Source organism: Acipenser ruthenus, chromosome 17 (genome assembly GCF_902713425.1).
Source record: "Acipenser ruthenus chromosome 17, fAciRut3.2 maternal haplotype, whole genome shotgun sequence".
NCBI lineage: Eukaryota > Metazoa > Chordata > Actinopteri > Acipenseriformes > Acipenseridae > Acipenser > Acipenser ruthenus.
This window is the reverse complement of record NC_081205.1, coordinates 25,160,390-25,185,283: the sequence shown is the minus strand read 5'-3', so window position 1 is coordinate 25,185,283 and position 24,894 is coordinate 25,160,390. Positions and strand designations below refer to the sequence as shown.

General features: G+C 35.7%; 1 protein-coding gene across 5 annotated transcripts; it reads left to right on the top strand.

Moving 5' to 3' along the window:
* Positions 1–1,549: 1,549 nt before the first annotated feature.
* On the top strand, positions 1,550–22,220 carry LOC117423089 (protein ECT2-like). 5 transcript variants are annotated; one of them, XM_058990208.1, is made up of 26 exons: positions 1,551–1,844; positions 2,691–2,847; positions 3,708–3,787; positions 4,543–4,638; positions 5,576–5,758; positions 6,038–6,127; positions 6,771–6,878; positions 7,176–7,249; positions 8,223–8,353; positions 8,614–8,729; positions 9,106–9,168; positions 9,404–9,626; positions 10,902–11,038; positions 11,230–11,349; positions 11,604–11,672; positions 12,032–12,142; positions 12,232–12,328; positions 12,682–12,763; positions 13,134–13,212; positions 13,769–13,888; positions 15,328–15,466; positions 16,316–16,470; positions 17,142–17,252; positions 17,368–17,508; positions 19,733–20,059; positions 21,062–21,152. In XM_058990208.1, exons 2-25 carry the CDS (start codon positions 2,721–2,723, stop codon positions 20,045–20,047), a joined length of 2,967 nt encoding a protein of 988 aa, XP_058846191.1. In that variant the 5' UTR covers positions 1,551–1,844; positions 2,691–2,720; the 3' UTR covers positions 20,048–20,059; positions 21,062–21,152. The 5 variants fall into 5 exon arrangements, with proteins under 5 accessions (XP_058846192.1, XP_058846191.1, XP_058846193.1 ...); XM_058990209.1 differs by lacking the exon at positions 4,543–4,638 and having other exon boundaries at positions 1,550–1,844; XM_058990210.1 differs by lacking the exon at positions 19,733–20,059 and having other exon boundaries at positions 21,062–22,220.
* Positions 22,221–24,894: the final 2,674 nt, after the last annotated feature.

Below are 24,894 nucleotides of genomic sequence, written 5' to 3'. Positions count from 1 at the left end.
CCCCGCAGTGGTGGAACGACCTTCCTACGGATGTCAGAACTGCCCAGTCCCTGACCAACTTCAAGCACCTCCTTAAGACACACCTCTTCAGACAACACCTGTAAAACTCAACTCTTACCTTCTGGACAATATAGCACTCTGCCTTTAATGCACTTTAACTGGCCCGTATCTGCTCCCTATTTTACTGTATTTAATCCTGCACTTAATCCAATCTGTAGTATTTTGTATTTCACTTGCACTCGCATCTAACCCTGATGTAATTATCAACACTGTTATCTGCTCTTGAACTGGCCCAATATCAAATCATACTGTGTTCTGTATTTGCTCTTATTAGGACTGAAGTCATTCTAATTTGTATCTTGCTCTTAATTGCACTGTAATTCTTGATATGTATTTTATTTTGTATACAACTGTAAGTCACCCTGGGTAAGGGCATCTGCTAAAAAATAAATAATAACCATACCACCTTATAACCTCTTATGCAGTATGACGGGCCGGTGCACTGTATAGCTATAGCTAATATCAACCCCATGAGTACTCAGAGCGATCAGAATGCCCACTTGTGATCTGATACAAAGAAATATATTAGGGTCTGCTATACTTTAGAATTAATTCAGGCTCAAGGTGGTATTAACTGCAGACCCTTTAAATTTTGAATGGGCTAAAACTGGATGCACCTTCACCCGTGTCTTATTAAGATAGGCTACGGGAGACTCTGGTACATTTTTGTTAATTGTGAAAATGTCTTATGTTCCCAAGCTCTTCTTTTGGGTCAGAAAAACCTAATGAATATCTGACATAACGTAGTAGAGTGGTTTACAGCGATCTAGTAATTTCTGACAAGACACCTGTCAAGAGGGTCTGCCTGTCATTCCATTTTACCTTGCAATTACTTTGGTTGTATTGTAAATCACCAGTTAGATGTGTTCTTGTGTACTATCAATAACAAAAATAAAGGTCTAAGTCTTTTAAGGGTTACTGCGCATGAAAGAAATTCATTTAATGCCATTCTTTTATCAGCTAAACCTCAAGGAGATGGTACGTAAAATTTGAATATGAATAAAAGCATTGGCGAAGCGCACAGTAGGGTATCACTCGGGAGTATCACAACAATTCATATGCTAATGATACCGAAACCACACGCTCCAACACACTGATTTAATTAAACATATTCTGAATACACATTGGCAAAAGTCAATGTGAAAGTTACAGACTTGTAGATGAAATACTTTAATGCAATCTGTTTAAATAACGACACGGGTGCTCGGGTGTTGCCCATTTCATATTGATTATTTTGATACAGGATCTGGAGCAACACAACACGTGGAGAATTATATGTCTACCTCTAACGAACAGATCATTCTAAACAAACAAACACATATAAATAATTCTGCACAAACTACTGTATCATTTGGTGGCAGTTCTACATTTGAACCAAACGACTTCAGTGAAATTAGAGTCTACCTGCGCTCTTGTCTTAAGCAGGAGTTTGAAAAGAGTAACCAATCGGAAGCGCCTCTACATCATTTCCTGTAAATAATGCTCCCCCTTCTCGTCCAATCAGCTTGCTGATTTTGTGTTTAACTCTCATTTTGAATTTAGCTGGGTGAGACTGAGCTACTTGTAGCAAAGAGAATGAGGGTTCACAGTTAAAATGCATTGAAATTAATAATTTAAATATATATATATGTGTTAGCAAAGCTGTGCGTGAAGGCTGGCGTTATTGTTTCTGTGTTTGTTTTTCTTCGTTAAAGAAGATTTAGTATTATATTTGTGTTTACTGTTTTGTCAGTGTTACTCGTTCGTGCCCTCAAGGCCTGCGATTTGCTGTTTTATCTCAATAGGTGAGTGTCAGAGATTTATTATATTATCTTATATAAAGGAGTAGTGCCCCGTGACATTAGTAATTCAAAGTAAAAAAAAAAAAAAAAAAAACGACTAGTATCTTCTCGTTTTTATATAAAGTTCCAGTTTCTATTGTTTGAATACATATTATACTATATGTAAGTCTGCTTTTATTCATTTATTGAAATATTAAATATGCATCGCTATTTCGCAACTGTTGCATAAAGACGTATCAATTATAACTAAACTAGATGTAATTGTGTTTTTTTTTTGTTTTCTTTTAAACTGATTGACTTGCTAATGCAGTAGTTTTCGGTAGAAAGATTACTATTTTAAGCTTAAAGAGATTCAACATATTCGTTTACTCTTGTTTCAGGTACAGTAGTTTGACATTAAAGTTTAGTTACGACAAATTGTATACATTACGGGTTATGCAGTTTTACACTTTTTTTTTTTTTTTGGTTTAAACAGGTGTAGCAGTGGCAACTTAAACATTAATTTTTTGGCCACGCCTACGAATTTGTGGCATACTGCAAACCGGTAACAGTACCAGTGTTAATACAGGCTGCTATCGGTTCACATTACTATTTGAGAAGTTGTAACTGATTTACGGGTTTCTGTCCGATGTATTACTGTACAAAGAAAATAATTTTGTCTTGCGATCGACACTAAATTCCTGTCTGGATCCCAGAAAATGCCAAATATCCTGCTACACAAACTGCAAGACCTTGATCATATTGTTAACAACAAAACAATAATTTCTTAATAACAGTATAACTTGCACTGCAGTATACTGTGTCGTTAATCTGAGGTCTATCATTCCTGTATTTTCCATTTCTTTACAGAGCGTGAAAAGGTGTAGCTGTTCGTCCGAAATGGCTGATAGTAGTACTTTAACACTTGGAACTGGTCGGAGTCTAGACTTATCTGCTTTTGACTCCAGACTGGCAGAGACATCCAAAGAGCATTTATTTCTTGGTTCCACAGCACAGGATATTGAAGGTAATTGAGAACACATTTAATAAAATAATGTGTTTAATCCCAGGTTTGTTGCTTTTAAAACACTATTGCCAAACAGGGCACATGAGTGGCATAGTTTAATTGAGTGAATTGAGTTTCTTCTCATGTTAGAATAATGCCTGTAGAACTTTAGTACATTCTGGGGCGATAACCAAGATGCTAAAATCCATTTCCATTTTGGTACCTGTTATAAGAAATGATGGTCCACTCCAGTTTTTAAAAACAGTGCTTAAGGGCATATTGTCACGCTCTTTCCAGCCAGCAATTTACTCATGTTTTGAAAGGAGAACAATTAAAAGTTAATTTTACAAAACTGCAACCAAAGAAGCATCATTCAAGGACCTCTTGACATTTTCATTATAGGATTTTATTTAACATGTTTTATTCTGCCGCAGAGTAATGTGACTAATAAATCAACGTGGTGCTGCTTATCTTGGTTGTGAAGTAGGACAGGGATAACAACATTCTAACTCTGAGTTAGGTGTTGTGTTCCTTTTTTGTTTAACATTTACCCTTAACAAAATATAGGTAGGGCTTCCAAGGTCAGAGAAAAGGAGTGTTGGACAATTACAAATTATTTCGTAATACAATTTGAATCTAGCAGTTTCAGCTCATTTGTAATTGTCTAATTAATTTTTCTGTTGAATTGCTGACCGATTATTTATTTGCTTTTGGAAAATAATTTACTTTAAATACACACTTTACAGCAATACAATGAGTACCTTCTGTTTTTAAAATATCTGCAGGTACCAAGCCTGTAACAAATGCTTATGTATATTACAATGTTTTAGGTATTTAACATGCTAACTAGATTTGTAATTGTTCTTCAAATTAATTTCTAGATGGCATGCCTCTGGTTGAAACCCGGGTTGTATTGGTTGGGGAAGCTGGAAATAATGATCAACTTCTTAAAGCATTAGAGGTAAAAGTTTTATTTCAAACAAGTGAGTCTTCGGGGGAGCCTTTATTTTGGCTGTGTCTTTTTTTTCTTCTTGTTAGTCTAAACTAATAGCAAGAATCCCTTGAGAGATTTAGTTATGAATGTGGGGAAACCCTAATGAATGTAAACCTTGAATAATTCAAATCAGAACAACAACAGTGGTCCCTCTGGTGTAAACAAAGCCACAGAAAGGTGTTGCGTTTGTGATATAGTTCAAGTTTCTCTTCAAATTGAATGCATAATAGCAACATTTTGTTTGAGGGTTTTGTTTTGGGATAAGATACTTTAATTTATCTTTTTTATTTTTTTGCGCATACTTTATTTTACTTTATTTTTTATCTAAGACCTGCAAAAATAACACTGATTTTCTATTTTCTGTAACTTTTGTAATTAAGTTAATGTTATATATTTAAGAATACATACAACAGTATATTACAAATAATTACAATATCAGTGTAGTAAAAATAAATCCAATAACTGTACACTTTTGGTTATATTTAAACTAAGCGATTTTATAATTTAATAAAGTACAGGTCTGGGTTCAGGGCCAGAGGACACCTCGTTGTACCCAAACTGCTTTCTTCAACACTAAGGATGGAAGAGGAGAAAGATCCAGTAATGGACTGGAAGGGAAAGTCAAAAATAGGAACACATTTCACAAGACAAAGTGCTCAAAAGCCCTAGGTGGTGGTTTATAAATAGTCATCGTTGTGTTAAATTGGTGCTTCCTTTTACAGGCTGTTACAGTAATGGAGGTCCCGTTTGTAAGGATTAAAGGAGGTGAACCTGGCAGCGAGTCAGGCAATACATTTATAAAAACTATAGTGAATATGGTATGTCACTGGATTTGGATTGTGCATGCTTAAATCCACATGGAGACCAATCCTGCATGGTTTGTTTTAAGGTGACCAGAGTAATAACACATGTTTACTGTATACTAATGGGTCTTGGTTGATTTCTAACACATTTGTGGAATTTAACAACTGGGGAAGAGGAACACTTTCTATAACAAAACAATGTCATTTATTAATTGGAACAATTGTTTGATGGCTTTACCACTTGGAGATGGGTCTTTGTTTTAAGGTTTTATACAGCGACATCACGTAAAACAAATGTTACATGTTAAATGTTTAACAGTATTTCACAGCGTATTTTACTGCAATGTAAGGCATATCTTAAAGATCTAATACATTCGCAGCTGGTTTCACAGACCTTGATTCATTTTGGATTACTCAATGTTGCATTAGGTAAGGTAGTATACAATAAGATTAGTGCTAACTGAGGGACTAAAACCAGCTGTACATAAAAAAAAGTGTAATTTATGACTTGGTTATGGAAAATTAACTTCATACGTATATTTTTAGAATAGACGGTTTTTACCTTGTGTATTTTTGTTAATTGAAACTGAAGAACTCGTAAGAGGACAACACAAACACAACATTTTCTGAGCCATAAAAGAAAAAAGCATGATTTGTTTAAGCATGTATTTATTCAAAGGCCTTTTCAGCTATTTTTAGTTGTCCTCTTCAAATGAAGAAGTACTGTCTACTATACCTGTTTAATTACTTGTATAATAGTGCATGGTCTACATTTAAATGATTGAGTTACTTCAACATAGTCCTTTGTGTCAACCAAATTTGCAAAGATTGTGGAAGATAAACAGGTATATTGTACCTAATACACGGTACAGTGTAGTTTCTCATGGCTCAAGAGTGTGGTGCCATTTTACATTAGTAGTATTTTATTTGTTGATTTTTTTACTTTCTTTAGGAAATTAAAGTTCCCTGCATTAAAACATGCAACGTGAAAGAGTTTGGAGATGGCGAGAACACAGAATTTGAAACGATATTCATACTGACTGATTTTGGGTGTCCAGAGTATGGATATTTGTATAAAAAGGACAACAGAATTCTTGGACCACCTGTTGTACTCCACTGTGCAGCGAAAGAAGAGGTAAATGAAAACTATTGACTATGAGACTGTCCGAATCTTCAATTTGAAGTGTACTTTTCACACAATTTTGTTAGCTATAATAACTGTACTGTACCTGTTTGTGTAAAAAATCTTTATTGAAAGAAAAAGATACAACAAAGTGCTATTTAACATTTCATTTTTCTTACCAAGAAACTAGTCTGAAGATATTTAGAAGAGATTTCTTGGTGGATTTCAGTATAAAGTGTTACTGACAATGTGAGCTCCTTAGTCATATTGACTTTATTTTTATATTTATAGCCCCTTCCATTCTCTTCCCGGCCACTCTACTGTACAACCATGCTGAACTTGGTGTTGTGTTTCACAGGATTCAGAAAGAAAGAAGAAGTGGTACGTTTCTAATTTGCTTTCATTCAAGTGATTTTTCATCATCATCCCATGACAGTTTTGTAGCTACACTTGAGAATGACTTGTATCTTTGTGATGGCACTTGATATGAACATTCATTAGTAAAGATTCTTGGTATTTTTAATGTAGTTTAAGGTGACTTGCTTTCTCTTTAGTTTTGCCCTCATTTCTGGCCTGATGCCAGCAGTATTTCCAAATTTGATTTATCAGTTGGTTATTCAATATACTGAATATGTAGGTCATGTCGACACTCTCTACAATACTGATCCCTGACTGGCCGCTATGCCTTTGGATCTGTTTGCCTAAATGTGCCAACTTGGCATGTCTATTTTTCATGAAGCTTCTCCACATACTTTGTCTTTAAACTGAAACCAGATTGTTTGAACTACTAGACGCTATATATTTTTAGCTCCCTGTCTAATTAATTATGCTGAACCTGTGTGCTTAAGCATTTATTTTCATCTTTTTAAGGTAAATCTGTGGATGTTATATCCTTGACCCCAGATAATATGGCATCCCTAAAGACAATCGTCTTCTCTTGCATTGGTAACGGTATTGATCTCTGCACAGTGTGTTGAGGTGATATGTATTCCCTGTATCTCCTTTTGTCTTCCTTCATTTCTAGGTAAAACTTGTTAATCTGGCTCATCACATGGGAGGCACCATCCGCAGGGATTTCAGTTCCAAAGTCACGCATCTTATTGCGAATTCCACACATGGAGAAAAGTTCAGGGTATGTTGCATTTTTACGTCATTTCTAACATACATAATTAATAGGTATCTGAGCTTCAATGTTCACCCTTTCCAGGCATTTTTTTGTGCCATGATTTTAAATTTAGAAGTGTAGTTAATAAAAATGTTTTATGCAGTTAGTAGGATTATTATTATTATTATTATTATTATTATTATTATTATTATTATTATTTGTAATACAAATACAGATGTCCTATTTGTTGTAGAGGCATATACACCTTTTAACTACTAATCTGATATAATGATTCCCTAATTCTCTGTGTTTTGACCCTTGCAGGTTGCTGTAAGCATGGGCACGCCAATTCTGAAAACAGAGTGGATATATAAGGCCTGGGAGAAGAGGAATGAGCTGTAAGTATCACTAACATGGCACAGGGTTAATATACAATGAGATTAAGGAATGTTCAGCTACGTTTATCTGGTTAAAATGTGCCAAGATTAAAATCTGGAAAATCAGTTTTCCGTACACAGGGAAAGAATGCTAGAGCTGTAGTATGTTGGAACCACTGAAAATCTGCAGTCTTTATACTTTTTGATATAGTAAACCATTTGACATAACTAGTATCAATTATTTTATTTTATCAGAACTTCACATGTGGCTCTATCAGAATGCCTTTAACCAAGCTGGGACGTTTTTATCTGAATTTTCAGGCATTAAGGTGTGAATCGGTTCACTTAAAGGGCACGAAGGACCTTTTTATTTTATTGTGTTACATGTACCCATGTGTTGCAACAACTGCTCACGTATAGTTTGTGCATTACATATGTGATCATTTTGACCACTTTTTAAACTTTTTTAAATTGCATTCCCTGCCTCAAGATGGCTTCCCATGTACTTGCATGGACCTCTCAACTACATTTCCCATCACCCCCCTGCTCACTGGTAAATCCATCTCGGTTACATATGTGAGCAGGAGGATGATGGGAAATGTAGTCCTGAGGTCCATGCGGTTACATGGAAAGCCATCTTGAGGCAAGGAATGCAATTTAAAAGTTTAAAAGTGTTCAAAATGTTAAAAAAAAAATTAAAAATAAACAATACACACACCTTACTTAAACAGTTGTGGCAACACATGGGAACATGTAACACAATAAAATAAAGGTCCTTATGTGCCCTTTAAGTTCACCAATAAAGTGTACATGTTAAAAGTTCCTGTGCATTTTATTCTTGTAGTGGAGGGGGCTATTGCTTTAAGGCAGGCAATTTTAGTAAAATATCTGCAAATTAGTAATCTCTTTGTTTTGTTCAAATTAGACTGCACTGAAAGGTATTTTTGCTGGCAAATTGCTGATGTTGTTTTTTTTTTTTTTTTTTTTTTTCTAGTAATTTCTGCGCAGCTGCCGAAGAGTTCCGATTGGAGTACAAAGTACCTCCGTTCCAAGATTGTGTGCTGAGTTTTCTGGGCTTTTCTGATGAAGATAAAGCAAGCATGGAAGACATGACAGAAATGCAGGGTATTAATACTGGGTTCAGACTTCGATTGTTTGTTTAATTTTTATTACTTGGTCTGTTTTACAAAAAGTAATTGAATTGTCCACATTGACATCCTGTTTTCTTAAATTCTTGCATTTTGCATCGGTGTCGAGAAAATAAATGTCAGATTACCAGTTGGTTCTAAATTTTATGCATGCGTTGGCTCATAGCACATAGTGCTTCGCTTTCAGTGATTGTCATGTAATAATTCTAACGAGTCCTTCCCCCCTGTATGTGCAAGGTGGCCGATACTTACCTGTTGGTGATGTCAGATGCACCCACATGGTGGTTGAGGAGAACACAATAAAAGAACTTCCTTTTGAGCCGTCAAAGAAGTTATATGTTGTAAAGCAGGAGGTAAATGCTTACTTTATTCATTACTCTGGTAAATTTAAAAAAAGGGGGCAGGGGTTACCTTTTAGAATACATTCCTGATAAATTAAGTCTCCTGCCCCAGTGCTCCTAGAATCTTTGTATTATGTTTTTCTGCTAGAAAATACATGAATTTCATGTACAAAAAATGTCAAATGCCTGTTTAGCTTGATGTAGTGTACTTGTACAATACATCAGTCTGCATTCGTTTATTTGTAGTTCAAGTACTTGTCAATTTTACGTCTTGGTTCTTAACATAACTGACATTGCATTACATCTTTAGCAAAACAGGAAAAAAAAGTTTGAATGAAAGTGTCACGTTTGTTATGAAAATGGAAGTAACAGTTTGTTCTTGTTTTAGTGGTTCTGGGGTAGCATACAGATGGATGCAAGAGCAGGGGAGTCTATGTATTTCTATGAAAAGGTTTGTATGATTCATCTATGAGTTTCAAATACCCACGTTTTACTTTTGAAATATTCTATACTTGAAATAATGGATAGGCCCCAGTAAAAAGTGCTATCCTTAACATGACATGGTATTATATGTGATTATACTGTAATGTTAATATTTCAAACTTCTTTATCTGCAGGCTTTGTCTTTTTTTTTTCTGTAAAAATCTGGTTAACATATATACTGTCTTTATAAAATAACTTCACAGGCTGGAAGCCCAACTTTGAAGAAGTCTGTTTCTCTGCTCTCCTTGAACACGCCGAACAGCAACCGAAAGAGACGTCGTCTGCAAGACACTCTTGCGCAGCTAACCAGGGAAACAGACATTTCTCCATTCCCACCACACAAACGGACATCTGCTGAGCACTCCTTGTCTATGGGATCGCTTCTGGACATTTCCAATACACCAGAGTCAGGAAAGGCTACTGGAGGTATGTGGAGGCTAGAGTAATGTAAGATATTCTAAAGCTTGTCTTGTTAGGCTGGCAACTACATTTCTCATTTAAGAAAATTGCCAAGTAATGACATTCATGATGTAAAACGAACTTGTATATGAATGAAGCATAACTCAGGAAAAAATTATGTATTCTTTAGCTAGTCAAGTTAATTTGTATCGATTTAGTTAATTACAAAAATGGAGACAGCTGTTTATTTATCAGTATTCTTTTCTTGCAGATTATACACCACACAGAGTAGTAACACGAAGTAGAAAAATCTGTAGTCGGACACCTGGTAACCTTCGTCCCACCAGGCACAGCCAGAGATGGAGAAATGAAAGGGCAAAACAGAATATACCCGAGAAAGAAGGGCAGCTAGAAATAGATTTTCAGCAAAGGTCTGGTGTTAGCAAAGCTTCAGTTTACCTCCTGCAAGCTAAACAGGAACAAATGCAACTTCAGGACATGTTCAGTATAGCTGATGAGGAGGAAGAGTTCTCAGGAATGCAGATTTCATATAATTTCTCAGAAGGTGATTGCATGACAAAAAAGTCTGATACCTACAATACAAGTGAGACTAAAGCATGTGAAAGTCAGGCAGCCCTGGAACAAATGCAGAATATTTTTAATGTAATGTCACCCCTTTTATAACCTTTAACAATGAAACAGGCGGTCAGGAACCACTACATTTCAGTTTGTCAGAAAGTGAAATAGGAGGACTTGAACCTGATAGAGGAGAACAAGAGCTAAAGCCTCTTTGCTCAAGTACTGAACGCTTAAAATATGTCAGCTTAGATACAAACTCTAATAGAACCATTTCTAGAATGTATTCCTGCAGCAGTGTTTGTTTGTTGGAAGAAGTGTCAGCCGTTGAAGACAGAGGTGCATCTTCAGCAGTTTCTGAATACTCTGTTATTGACACTAGTATAGGTATGCTATGGAACATATGTAATGTTTCAAAGTATGCATTTACAATACAGTACTCTAGTACCAAATCCTCTGGGTATAATTGCAGTAAACCCCCATAACGTTAAGTTTGGGCATATTTCCCCATGACAGTGGGCATATGAGCCCTGCACACATGGTTGGTTATCAGGGTACTGTTTTGATAGGTATTTGTAAAATCAGTTTTGGATAATCCAGGTTGTAATATATTTAAAGGAAGAAATGGAAGTTAACAGCTGTTTGCATTGGGTAGATAAAGTAGGGTTTTTTTTTTGTTTGTTTGTTTGTTTTTTTTAACTAAATTATACTATTTTAATTTGACAGAAACTCCCAGGTCAATTGCTAGGCCTTCAAAAAGTTCAACCCCTGTTCCTCAAAAGCAGTCTGCCAGGTGGCAGGTTGCAAAAGAGCTGTACCAGACTGAAAGCAACTATGTGGATATCTTAACAACAGTGTTACAGGTAGTTTTTTTTTAACAATATAAATCAATGGAACAGCACATTTTTGGTTAAATGTTTCGTAAAACTCTTGACTTTTGGGATTTTATACATTCCTTTTAAAGCCTTAATATTATTGAAACTGTAAGCACAATCAACATGTGGGCGATCTTGATCACATTATATGTGGGAACTATTTACTTTTTATCTTTTAGTTGTTCAAGGACCCTTTGGAGAAAGAAGGACAACTTGGTGGACCTATTCTAGCTGTGGAAGAAATAAAAACGATTTTTGGCAGTATCCCAGATATATTTGATGTGCATACTAGAATAAAGGTATAATTTTATAAAAACGTTTTCTCTTCCTCAGGCAAAATGCTTTTACCAGCTAATGGCCTACGTGGGTGTTAGTTTTAACAGCGATTTTGAATTTGAAGCTTGGGGGAAATTTCATAATCTTTTTGGAGAAGGTAAATAAATAGGATCTAACGAAGCTCGCGGTGGAGACAGACTGGGAGAAACCCCTGAGAATTTCCTGACTTCCTAATGTTTCTGTTTCAGCACACATTTTGTGTTTTATATATTTGCAGGCTGAGCTTGAAGAACTTGTGCTTAACTGGTCCGAGGATAAGAGTGTTGGTGACATCATTTTAAAATATGTAAGTATACTGAATATTCTTGTTTTTCCACTGTTACTAGTCAACCACTGAAAGTAGTAATTCAGTGGCACCTGTACTTACAGGTGGTTTGCATTGTATACAGAAGTTATTGGATAGGTATGTGAAATAATAATATATATAATTTAAGATGAGACTTTGCTACCTGTCGTACAATCCCAAATGCTATGTAGGTCTCATGTCCTCATTTGATAAATAACCTTTATCATAGTATTTGTAGGAACAGTTTTTTGCATGTTTTACTCTAGGGTAGTCTGTTGTACTTGCACTTTCTGGTCTTTTCACTGTAAATGTGTTTTGTGGGGATGAAACTTCATAGCATATTGTTTTCTATTTAACAGTCAAAAGAATTGGTGAAGGCTTACCCTCCATTTGTCAACTTCTTTGAAATGAGTAAGGAAACAATTGCCAAATGTGAAAAGCAGAAGCCAAGGTTTCATGCTTTTTTGAAGGTATGTGTTTTTTATTTTGAACTACAATTAAAAAAAAAAAAACAATAATAATTTGAGTCACTTAACAAGCAAATGGGTTTTTATTTTAGATTAACCAGGCTAAACCGGAGTGTGGGCGTCAAACCTTGGCTGAGTTGCTTATCCGACCTGTGCAGAGGTTACCCAGTGTCGCACTCCTACTTAATGGTAATCTCAAACTGTTTTCTTTAAACGTGAGTGAAAAAGGTGTTGCTGTTTCTAAAGGCAGCTGTAAATTAATATTGTGCAGAGTACTATTTTTCTCCTTTTATTGTGGGATTTGAGAGAGATAAGTTGCACTTTGCTTAATCACTGAAGTCTGATGTTAACGAAAGTTTCCATGTCAAGTGCACTTTGGTTCTTGGTGCCCCTTCCATAAGTGTATTCCTGTTGACCACGAATACAATATAATAACATCTGACAGTTGAATTATTTACATTATTGTTTGCATTATGTTGAGTTAACAAAAGCATGCTAATATATATCCCCCCCCCCCCCCCCCCCCACAAATTGATTTCTAGATATTAGGAAACACACTGCAGAGGACAATCCTGACAAAGTCACTTTAGAAAAGGCTATTGAATCGCTCAAAGAAGTTATGATGTAAGTTATTACAATTTTGTTTAACCCTTTCAATTGTCACAAGTATAGCTATTATGTTGGCAATGTACAAAAAAGCAATTTAATGGGCGGGATGGGTTAGTAATCTCAGCAGTATTTAGATCATTAAAATAGTGACTTGTGCCTTTACCTCAAATTTAATGATTGCAACACAATAGGTATCAATCCTTTGAAAATGTTGTTTATAGGGAAACTAGTGTGACCATTTTTTTGTTGAAGTATTTTGCAATAAATCTTTCTACTGCTTTTGACAATTTTATATTGCTGTTTAAATCTTTTTGATTTGTTTCAAAACTATAGGTCATCATTTTAATAAATAGAGAAACAAATGCGTTTTTATATTTCTTTTCAGGCATATCAATGAAGACAAAAGAAAAACAGAAGGACAAAAGCAGATATTTGATGTTGTTTATGAAGTTGATAATTGTCCAGTAGGTTTTCTTTAACTATACATATTTGAGTTTGACCAAAGTACATGAAATGAAAATATGCATGTGCAATATGCAATTCCCTTTGTGTGTGTTTTCTTTCTCTACCTGTTTGCCCAATAGAGGTTTATTTTGTCCTCTTTGGTTACTGTAGCAGCTTGTAGTGCTCGGCATGAACCAATCTGATAAGGTTTAACAGTCAAGCGCACTGTGTCACATAAATGTAAGTTAAGTTGGTGTTTGTAACTTCGCTGTAAGATCAAATCTGCTTGATTTTTTCTGTATAGTGATATATTACCAGTACAAACTGCAATATGCTTCACAGCTTGGTTTACACAGATCCAGTAATGGTTTCCAGTACTTCTTTTGATATAATTAAATGAATGATGATGTATTTAAAGATAAAATCTATATAAAAATACAACCTAAACATATGGTGCTTTATTTCTGATTTTTATGAACTATGATTGTGGATTCTAGAAGTACTACATTATTAGTATGATCAGTGCAGAGTTAAATCGCTAACTTACCTTTTCCCCTTTTTTATATTGTAATATAGGCCAATCTTCTGTCATCTCATCGCAGTCTGGTTCATAGAGTTGAGACAATCTCACTGGGGGATAAGCCTTGTGACCGAGGGGAAAATGTCACTTTGTTTCTCTTCAATGACTGTCTGGAGGTAGGTTAATGCAGAGCCGTCTTTTCAAATGCAACAACCTTAAATGTTAATCAACCAATGTATGTATTGGATGTCAACAAAAAAATAATGTGAATTGTGACCACTATTACTACTGTAAAATTATCTGATAATATGACTAAAGATTATTAATCAAAATACAAACACCATTGCAACACTGTTTTAGTTGCTTCAGGAATGCCCAAACAACTTTATTTAAAATCTTCACAGTACTGTGTTTTAGACTGGGGGCAATTGTGGCATCAGCTTTAACCCTTTGCGGTCCTATGTCGGACTTGGTCCGACGTTGCAATTTTCCCTTCCCGGTCCAATGTCATCTAAAAGACGCAAAAAACAGGTCTTAGTCGTTTTTTCTACAGAAAAAGCTGAGAGAACCATTCAATGACCGAGTGAGATCGATAAGAGCCGAGAGAAGCCAGAAAAAAAGGGGGGTATCTCATGAATACAGTTAGCCCCGGCATCACATAGATAACACGGACATAAACAAACAAGATAGCTGCTTCTGCATCCAGCGCTCAAAGAATATTTCAGACTTTTGCAGAGCATATTTTAGATGTTATAGTAATAAAATAATGACTTGGATCGCATTATTGAGGAGTTTGGTGATAAAACGAGTGATCAGGAAATGATTTAGCGGTATGCACTACTATCAAGAGGTATGTGAAAAAACAGCGAACGAGGGGTAGGCCGGGGCTGGAGATGCAGTACTGAGTGTCCTGTTGATGTGCAGTGCCTTTTTAAACCTGTTTTACTGTGAAAAAAAATACTGTTAAACAGTGCGTCTAAAATAAACTGCGCATGTGAAAATAAATTGGACCTGACGTGCCTAGGATGCGCTGAATAAATGGGCCGCTAAGGGTTGAAGCTTTTTTTTGTGCATATTTTCAAATTTAGAATTGTTGATACTTGCTTAAAGTGCAATTTTATTTGCAACAAGCGCTCTGTTCAATTTGAATAATTTATGCATGTGCAATCTATCGTTGCTGACACAGCTTCTTACTGTATCTGTTTCCTAATTAGAAGTGTTGCATTAGGATGGGTTTAGCAATCAAAAAACAGTGTCTCAGCTCCTGATTCAGGAGTGTCAGACCAGCCTGTTAATGAGCAAAGAGAAAAGATGGGGCTTACTTTTAAATTTATTGAGACATACTTTACTCTCTCTTAATATCAACCCCCACCTTAGACAAGCATCATTTAAATTGAAAGAAAAGAAAAAGCAGTGACTTGCCCTTGTCATTTTAAAGGCCTGATAACAAGGAGAGATGGTTTACCTTTTAAGAAGGAGCTATTGAATGTTGCTGGGTTAACCAATTCCCCTGATGCCAGGCCACATTATATCACACTTGACTTCCAGATCAATAGAAAAAAGAATTACTGCAAACATTTTAAAAGGGATTAAATTGTCCTACCTTCATTTTCAGATTGCAAGGAAGCGTCACAAAGTAATATCCACTTTTAGGAGCCCCCATGGGGGCACACGACCTCAGGCCTCTCTTAAACATATTACTCTTATGCCCCTGTCTCAAATCAGGAAAGTTCTGGACCTCAAGGAAACGGAAGGTTAGTGAATTCAGGACTCTCCAAAAAGGTTGCTATCCGCTTAGTGGGGGATCTGAATCTGCTGAGTTGAGTTTCCTAGGAATGCAACCTTTAACAATAAGTTTAGTACTGGTCTTCCAACACTGGTCTTTTATAGTTTATAACTTAACATTGGCACGGGCATTTTTATTAAGTAAAGTTTGTTCTGGCGAAATAATTTACTCTTGTTAACCGTACAAATTTAATCATACGAAAATAGGAAACTTACTGGTTTTTAATATCATTTTATCTGGGTCTCTAAGGTCTTGACAAAACACCTAGACAGACGCACAAAAGAAATGCAGCGCTCTGATGGAGTAGTTACATTTTAATGTACTCCTCTTTGATTTAAGAACAATTTTTAAAATAATCCTTGTAAAGAACAAAGTGAGCATGATACAATGCAGTAAGTGAAGGTTATTAAACTGGTGAAGTTTTTAAAATGAAAAGGCAATTTGGTATAATAGCAATAACCTTGAGGGAAGTTTTTTTTTTTTTTTTTATCAATGCAGTACATCCCAAACCTCAGGTGTTGGTATTTGGCAGGGGATAGCTTTATTCCCGTGTCATGTAGGAGGAAAATTATCAATCTGGTACAAAGCGTGTTTTTTTTTTTAATTTTTATATATAACACCATTGTAAGCCTTATACCTGCAGCTCAAACCTTAAATACAGTAGCATTACAGTTCCTGAGAGCTTATATTTTGACCTCATCAACATAACCCATAACAGTAATTGCTGCGTGTATAGTTGAAGACCTTTTATACACCTTAACCTGATTTTCTTTATTTTATTTAATCTTTCTTTTTTTCTGATTGGTTTTGATCACAGATTGCCATAATGCTTTTGCCCTTGTGGTGCGCCCTCCCACTGAACAGGACAACCTGTTGTTTAGCTTCCAGCTGACAGCAGAGGATACGTTCAAGGAAGACTGGCTCAGGATGCTTTGCCGGCATGTAGCCAACACCATTTGTAAAGCAGATGCTGTAAGTTGTTGTATTTTAGTGTGTGACTTCCTGGTGAAAAGAGCTTTGGGTGCTTATTAACTTCATCCCCAACAGACTGGTGTGTGTGTGTGTGTGTATATATACAACAAAAACAAACAAACACATTTCTGCCCTTTTTTTTCCATACAAAATTAATGTATGTCTAAATATCAGTATGTGTTAAAGGGCAGTCTACCATCTTTAATAAGCTTCATTCATATGCTCTCCTCAATTTATCTTCTGCCTTTCTGGAAATTGTACTATTATATTATATGTGTGTAATATATATATATATATATATATATATATATATATATATATATATATATATATAAAAATATAAATAATGCCCTTTAGTTATGGTACTGTGTACAAGTGTGGATTGACCACAAGGTGGCACTACAAACCACATTTAACTCTTTATTTTTTTATTGATGTATAGTATTGTTCTCTTACATTTGTATGGATATTTCAAATTTAAAAAATAATACAGTATATATTGAAATTGACAGTTTTAAAGAAGTGCCACTTCGATCAATAGCACACTTATTTGAAAGTTGGGGGAGAGGTTTTTCTAATGATTACACTCAATATTTCCACTTAAATGAAATCAGGTGCTTCAGTTTTTGCAATGGTCTCATCAGTATTTTTATTTTTTTGGTGTACAACAGGAAAACTTAATCCAGCGTACCGATCCTGACTCTCTACAAGTAAACACAAAAGATATGGACAGCAGCACACTGAGCCGCGCATCGAGGGCAATCAAAAAGACATCCAAGAAGGTAACCCTATTTACATTTAGGATGTGATATTTGGTTCAAGATGTGTATCTTTTTGGCTTGCATGGAGTCATGATTGGAACCTTGTGTTCTGTTATTCTTTTGTATCCTTTTAAAGGTCACAAGAGCTTTCTCCTTCACCAAAACTCCAAAGCGAGTAATACAGAGAGCATTCCTGGCAAACAGTACCCCTGATAGCCCTACTTCAGACACTGGGAATTACTTGGGTGGTCGCCTGGCAAGCACATCATCTTTGGCTGTAAGTATTGTCACTTTGAGCACTATTTTGGTTCTTGATCAGAGAACACAGGGGAGGCTAACTGGGAGATGTATATAGATGGTTCAGACCCTAAAGTGCATAGTTTGTGTACTGGCTTACAGTGTGATGCCTTTAGACAACTTTAATCAAGACTAATCACACAGACCCATTCAATTTTGAATTTTCAGTGATTCAGAGCATTATTAGTACTCCTTCGGTTTATTAAGTGCTTTAAAAATGAATCAAGTGGTTACAGACCACGTCGGATTCCAGCTGATGGGCAATCTGGGTGGTCCAGTACCTGTACAAACTTAACCGCGTTAATACTTAAAACAATTATGGTTACAACATATTTTGCCCTTGGGTTAGAGATGCGAAACGCTAATAAACACCCACTGCTAAGAATCCTAAAGCATCTTATATGTCACTCTGTAAAGCTAAAATAGAATTCCTATTCCTTATAGCAATGCTTCAATATAAGCGTGATATGAATTCAAGATTATGCTTACCTCCCAATATATAAGTTTTGTGTAGGTTAGAAGTAGAATAAGAGCTGTCTTTCGAAGGCAGATCCTGCAGTAAATCTGATAAGGACTCGTTATTAAATCTTTATTAAATCTTTGCATTAAATTGTCTCACTTTTAAACTTAACAGTTTTCCTGTAATAAATAGTTCTGTTTTCTATTACAGTAAAACCTAAATAAGTGCAACACTTATTTTTACTTTCAAATGTAGCTCTGTTTTAAAAGGTTGCTTTTTTCTTTGTAATACCTAAGAGGCTCCGTGTTTTTGGCTTACAAACTAAGTTACTGCTTTTCTGGTAAGAGCTTTCACTGAACATTTTTCTAATTTAATTGAATGGAATGCTTGCTTTTCCCAAGGTTACACAGGCTTCTGCTCCGGCAGCTCTCAGATAAGGGAAACCTTCACAGGTGTTACTGGCCAGTTTCCAAGAACCAATAAGCATTGGCACAAAGACATGTGTTTATTTATTTATTTATTTATTTATTTATTTTTCTAAAATTAGGTAAATGCCTGCTCTCCCTTTCCTGCAATATTTTTTTCTGCTGGCTTTTTATATTCTTTAAAACACAAAACAGTTATTACAATATTTTAACATCTGTTGCAGTTTCACAAATGTTCAATTTGTATCCCAAAGATTGTCCTGCTTCTGCTCTGTGAGTCTGTCAAAGCCACTGTGGGATCCTTTATCCATTTCTGCACAGCACAGGTGTGGGTGACAGTCTTTTAAAAGCTTGATGCCTGCAAGCTGGGATCCAATCTTTACATTTTCATCTCCATCGTCATTGGGGAAACGTCAGATATTAAACTGGTTCTATTAGTAGTTATGCTATATTGCACCTTATACAAGGAAAGAAGGGTTTTAGGGTCACATGTGACAGTATCCACTTTGTAATTTAGCCATGTTTAGACCTGAGCAATTTCTGATGGTAATCAAGTGTGAGAAGACAAATGCAAGACTCCCTGTGGAGGAGTGTCAAGTTTAATGCCGTAGCTTTGTGACCGCGAATAACTTTATACAGCTGCCATGAAGCAGGATTTTCAAGGGGTTGTTGTACCTTGTTGTAAAATGTGTAAAACTACTTAGAAAGAGTATGTATTGAATTAACATGAATCATCACTGTGGGACAATATTGTCATCTTTTAGTAATATCTCCAAGACAAATTTGTATTCACACTTCATCTCTACCAAGTTTGTTGTGTGTTCTGTGGAAAATTGGTCTTATGCTTCATTTCCATCTCTGATGAATGAAACATCAAAAGTGGTATTCAAATTAAATTAGGTAGTGACTTCAAACATCAACTAGCAGTACTACCCAACCATAATCTAGTCTAGTGTTGCCTATTTAAAACCACCATGTGTTTTTGATCTGTAGACATGACATTTCACTGATGCACAGACACTAACTTAACATACTTCCGCAGCCAGAGCATGTATGCTTAGTCTTAAATAACACTCAAGCTGTATGTTAATTTAAATTTGACTAGCAGTAGTTCAGCCTTGCTCTGCAACTTTGAGTATTCATAGGTAATAGGGATATTAGGGATTCTACTAATTTGGGTGATTGGGGTTTATTTACTGCTTTTTTTGACATTCTTCCTTGTGGTACCATACAGAATAATTACAATTTTTACTTGAATTGCATTTTTTCCCTTTTTGATTAGTTAACCTTTTCCTTCCCTCCTTACTCCCTGTTTGTAGATATCTCGTTCTTCCTCAACGTTCAGCATAAATTGCTCAGCCAGGCATGCTAATGTGCACCGTTCAAACTCCCTAGATGCAAGCTCTCCAAGTTCCAGGCTCCGGGCCTCTATTTGTGCTGAGATCCCCAGCAGCCCTAAAAAACACATTGGCAATAATAGGGTGTCGACTTCTTATACTTCAAATGCTTCCCCGACTGCTCAGATTTCTTCAGTTCCAACAATTACTGCCTTTGAGCCCTCTGAGCAAAGCCCACAGAGTGTTAGTCCTCCTCAAAGGTCTTCCTTGGTGACCAGAAGGGAAACCCTTTTGTGACGAGTGGCGGAAGTGAGAATCCTATACTTTGCGAATGTATAAATTTCACTTTTCACAGAGGTCTTTTCTTTTGCATGAATTACTGGTAAACTATTTATCTTGTGAAGGGCCTAGTTTTAAAACTATATTAACACTTGCAAATTCTTTCTTTCCAAGGAATATATCTTGAACAACAATGCAAGTTGTAAGATGTTGCATATTATTTTGGCGGTGGTAGTACCATTTTGAAATTCGGTGCAGAGACTGATGGGCACATGTTTAATGTATTTTTGAAATCCCAATGCATTTCTTATATACAGTTTTGCACCACGATCAACACGTTCCATATCTTTATTGTAGATAAAGTATAGGCTGAGTCCTACTGGTTCACCTACATTCATGCACTTGAGTCTTTCTTTCTGTAAAAGCACATTTAATGTGCTGAACCATCTACAATCTCTCGGGACTTGTAGTTTTAAAGGAAACCTGAAAACGGACATGGTTTTTTTATTGCAGTTTCTCGTGTGTCCGACTCGCTCCCCACCCCCACCTAGATTCCGATGCTGCTTTTCTTTAGGAGCTTGAACGTTTTACAGGTAGATTTCTTTAAAGACATGCTGAAGACTTCCTGTTCCAAGCGATTAAAAGCATTGTCAAAGGGAACCATTTTTTACAGCTGCAAAAGTATTGCTGTATTCAGTTTACACATGTAGATTTTATTGCATAAAACATTTAGAGCCTAAATATATAGAATAATAAAGGACTTCTATACATTTGTAAAAGTTGCAACTGGAAGTTTTTTTTGTTGTTTTTTTCTTTAGTAACCCTTTCAAATGGAAGAAAAACTTGGAAAGAAAGAATGATTGCACTTTGGGCTCTGTTGCGATGTACTATAGTTCAAAATGATGCCAGTGAAATTTGGGTGATTGGTTATGGTTATATCATTCACAAGGGAATGCTAAGGAAAATGTACAGTCAACCTGCTTGTTCTGTTAACCTGTTCTAGTAATATTTCAACCCTTTTATTTTTTCTAGAGAGTCCAGTCACCTTCATTGGTCAGCCTGCCAGCCATGTTTGAAAGGAAGTATCTCACTTTCAGTCGATCAACTACCCACCTGATATAATTATTGCAGTCGATGTTATAGAACCTATTATGATTTAACTGTAACCCCTAATCAGCCTGACTAATATGGTACTGGTCAACTAATTATTTTTGTAACATCAGTTTGATAATTAACAATAATATGTTTTTAGGCTGTTTGTTTGACTTGGTTTAAGAGATTTGAAGGATTTTTCCTGTCCTGTTTGTCTTTTCCTGCAATTGGACACTAAACTGACACATTTATGTGGAGCATAACATGTACACTTGTTAAGGCTTGCAAAAAGAATAGTATTTAGTATCTGAATTTATCAATGGAATGCACGTCATGTCAATCTAATGCAGCATGAAGTTATCATCTTAGTGATAACTTCACAAAAGAAAATATTAAGTATACATTCAGCTTTTATAAAGCTTTTGAATTTATATATATATATATATATATATATATATATATATATATATATATATATATATATATATATATATATATATATATATATATATATATATATAATGTATATTCTTTCTATGTAGTTCACTATAAAAGCATGGTTGACATTAAAATGTAGTGATATGAAAAAAGTGAGGGGACCTGTTCTAATGTGTGGTTCAATTGTCTCTGATTTATTTTTGTATTAGGCTGGTTGCATATAGAACATAAAAAGGAAACAGTTGTGCTTTGTATATATTTTTCCCAGACTTTCTGTATGAGTAAGCTGATAATTGATCTATTTATCTGTAAATTTGCACTGTCCCTTGTGTCATACTTATAATTGTTCTAGATGATAATTAAGTGTTTTGTTTTATGGCACAGTGCATAGATTTTGTGTAGGCTTCAGGCACTTATGTTTATTTAGCCACATTTTTAAATACTGTAGTGCTTTGTATGTACAATTAGGGAGTGTTTACAACATAGTCTATGTATTTTTCTGGCTTTTGTCAGTTTTCAAAGCTAAAAAAAAAAAAAAAAAAAAACTTAATGGACCATGAAGGCTAATCCTTTCAGTCTATTGTTTGTGCGCAATCCCTTTTTATTACAGTTGAAACTGACATTAACTGAATGTTTATTACAATAAATGAGTAGAAACTTTTTTTTGTATGTTTCTTATTGCTGTTAAACTGAAATGCTTTTAGTTTATATATATATATATATATATATATAATATAAAAAAGAAACCTCAAATTAATCTATGTTGCCAGTATGAAGATTACAAATTGGATCTGTTTTCAGTGAGTCCAAAGATTTGCAAAGACTTTAAATTGGCAACAAAAAGGGCAAGGCCAACAGTTCAATAAATTTGTAGAGGGCACAAAGGCCGCTAAACTTAAGTAAGGCCAAAGTGTAGACTTGTGTAATTTTGCTTAGGATGCATACATTAAAGTTAATTATTGGTCACTGAATTAAAACTGTTTTAACTTAGTTATTTAGTAAAATCTTTCCTTGACAACCAGCAGTCTAGATGGGGCTCCAGACTACAGTTTTGCCTTAGGAGCCAACTGCATTTTTATTTTTCGTTCTTGTTGAAAATTTCTTGAATGCAGTGTTTTGTTTTAGCTACATTTTTACACAACAGTAGTACTCGCACATCACCATCACAACTGCTGCATGAAACAGTTGCCGTATTCTGCTGGTGTTAATACAACACCTCTGAACTGCCAGGCATTTGTGTATGATCAGATTGTTATTGTTCTTCTCATGCTTCAGTTTAAAATATATTTTTCTTCCTTTACAGACCGATGTCACAGTGCATTCGTACATATTGACACAAGTGTTGTGTATGGAATTTGTGTGACTTAACCACGCAAATCAAGTAATTGTGTTATTGTTTAGACCCAAACACTTCCTAATACAGACTGCTCTCTAGTTGCTGTAGCTGAAAGGGCACTGCGGCTATAATGGTTGTGAATGGATATACATTTTGAGGGGCATTGCTGCATGGCTGGCGTTAATGTTGAGCCCGGTGTGTGTGTGTCAGTGCTTGGAAATTCTGGCCTTTGGTTATAACCTCATCATAGGAGCAAAAAATAGATTGAACTATTGCTCTAACATCCTTACAACACTGGGCAATAGTCTCCGTCTGACATGTGATTGGTTCACATCACTGTCAGTCCTGCCCCTTTTCAAAGGAACGCCCTCCATCTCCACTCCTCACAAGAGGAAATGGCTGAAAAAAAGTGCTGAACAGCGATTCTGTAACCTAACAGAAAATGAATTACAAAACATACTACAAAAGAAAAAAAACTTATAACTATGCGGTATGAACTTCAAAAACATTTTCTGGTATTTATTTGTTTTTTTACTTCTGTACAGCTATATTTAAACAAAATACTGTAAAGCCATAAATATTTGCAACCAAAATATTTGTCGAATCGCACCCATAAAACCTGTTTTGCTCCAGAAATGTTGCTGACCTGTTGCACTGGTAGTAGTATATTACTTCATTATATGTACAGCACTAAGATATTTGTGCAAAAAATATTTACTTTTTGTTTCAAATGGGAAAAATGCATAATAAGTCTTGCAAATATTTATGGCTTTACAGTATATAAAGTTATATTTAATATCCAACCTAGCCTCATTATTTTGACTGACTCATTAAATATGTACTGCAGGCTCAGCTCATACTGGAAAATGAAATGCCCCTCTGGAAGACTAGTGTTACCTCCTACGGCTTCAGGCATTATTGCACCCTGTCGGTAACAACAGTCTTCCCTCGGGGCAGTAATTTTCCACTACGGCCCTCCTCTCCAGTCCACATATATATATATATATATATATATGGGGCAGCAGTGTGGAGTAGTGGTTAGGGCTCTGGACTCTTGACCGGAGGGTCGTGGGTTCAAATCCCGGTGGGGACATTGCTGCTGTACCCTTGAGCAAGGTACTTTACCTAGATTGCTCCAGTAAAAACCCAACTGTATAAATGGGTAATTGTATGTAAAAATAATGTGATATCTTGTAACAATTGTAAGTCGCCCTGGATAAGGGCGTCAGCTAAGAAATAAATAAATAAAAAATATATATATATATATATACAGACGTGCTCAAATTTGTTGGTACCCCTCCACAAAAAACGAAGAATGCACAATTTTCTCTAAAATAACTTGAAACTGACAAAAGTAATTGGCATCCACCATTGTTTATTCCATATTTAATAGAAATCAGACGATGTTCACAGACAAAAAAATGAAGCTTTCAAAGAAAAGAACACCATACCTACAGTGAAACATGGAGGAGGCTCGGTTATGTTTTGGGGCTGCTTTGCTGCGCCTGGCACAGGGTGCCTTGAATCTGTGCAGGGCACAATGAAATCTCAAGACTATCAAGGGATTCTGGAGCGAAACGTACTGCCCAGTGTCAGAAAGCTCTGTCTCCGTCGCAGGTCATGGGTCCTCCAACAGGATAATGACCCAAAACACACAGCTAAAAGCACCCAAGAATGGATAAGAACAAAACATTGGACTATTCTGAAGTGGCCTTCTATGAGTCCTGATCTGAATCCTATCGAACATCTATGGAAAGAGCTGAAACTTGCAGTCTGGAGAAGGCACCCATCAAACCTGAGACAGCTGGAGCAGTTTGCTCAGGAAGAGTGGGCCAAACTACCTGTTAACAGGTGCAGAAGTCTCATTGAGAGCTACAGAAAATGTTTGATTGCAGTGATTGCCTCTGAAGGTTGTGCAACAAAATATTAGGTTAGCGGTCCCATCATTTTTGTCTATGCCATTTTCATTTGTTTTCTTATTTACAATATTATGTTGAAT

Bases quoted from the DNA above. Each gene is read 5' to 3' on its own strand.
- LOC117423089 (XM_058990208.1), top strand. From the start codon at position 2,721: ATGGCTGATAGTAGTACTTTAACACTTGGAACTGGTCGGAGTCTAGAC. The intron at 9,627-10,901 runs GTATGTGGAGGC...TTAATTTGACAG, and splicing joins GTCAGGAAAGGCTACTGGAG to AAACTCCCAGGTCAATTGCT. The intron at 15,467-16,315 runs GTTAGTGAATTC...TTTTGATCACAG, and splicing joins GGACCTCAAGGAAACGGAAG to ATTGCCATAATGCTTTTGCC.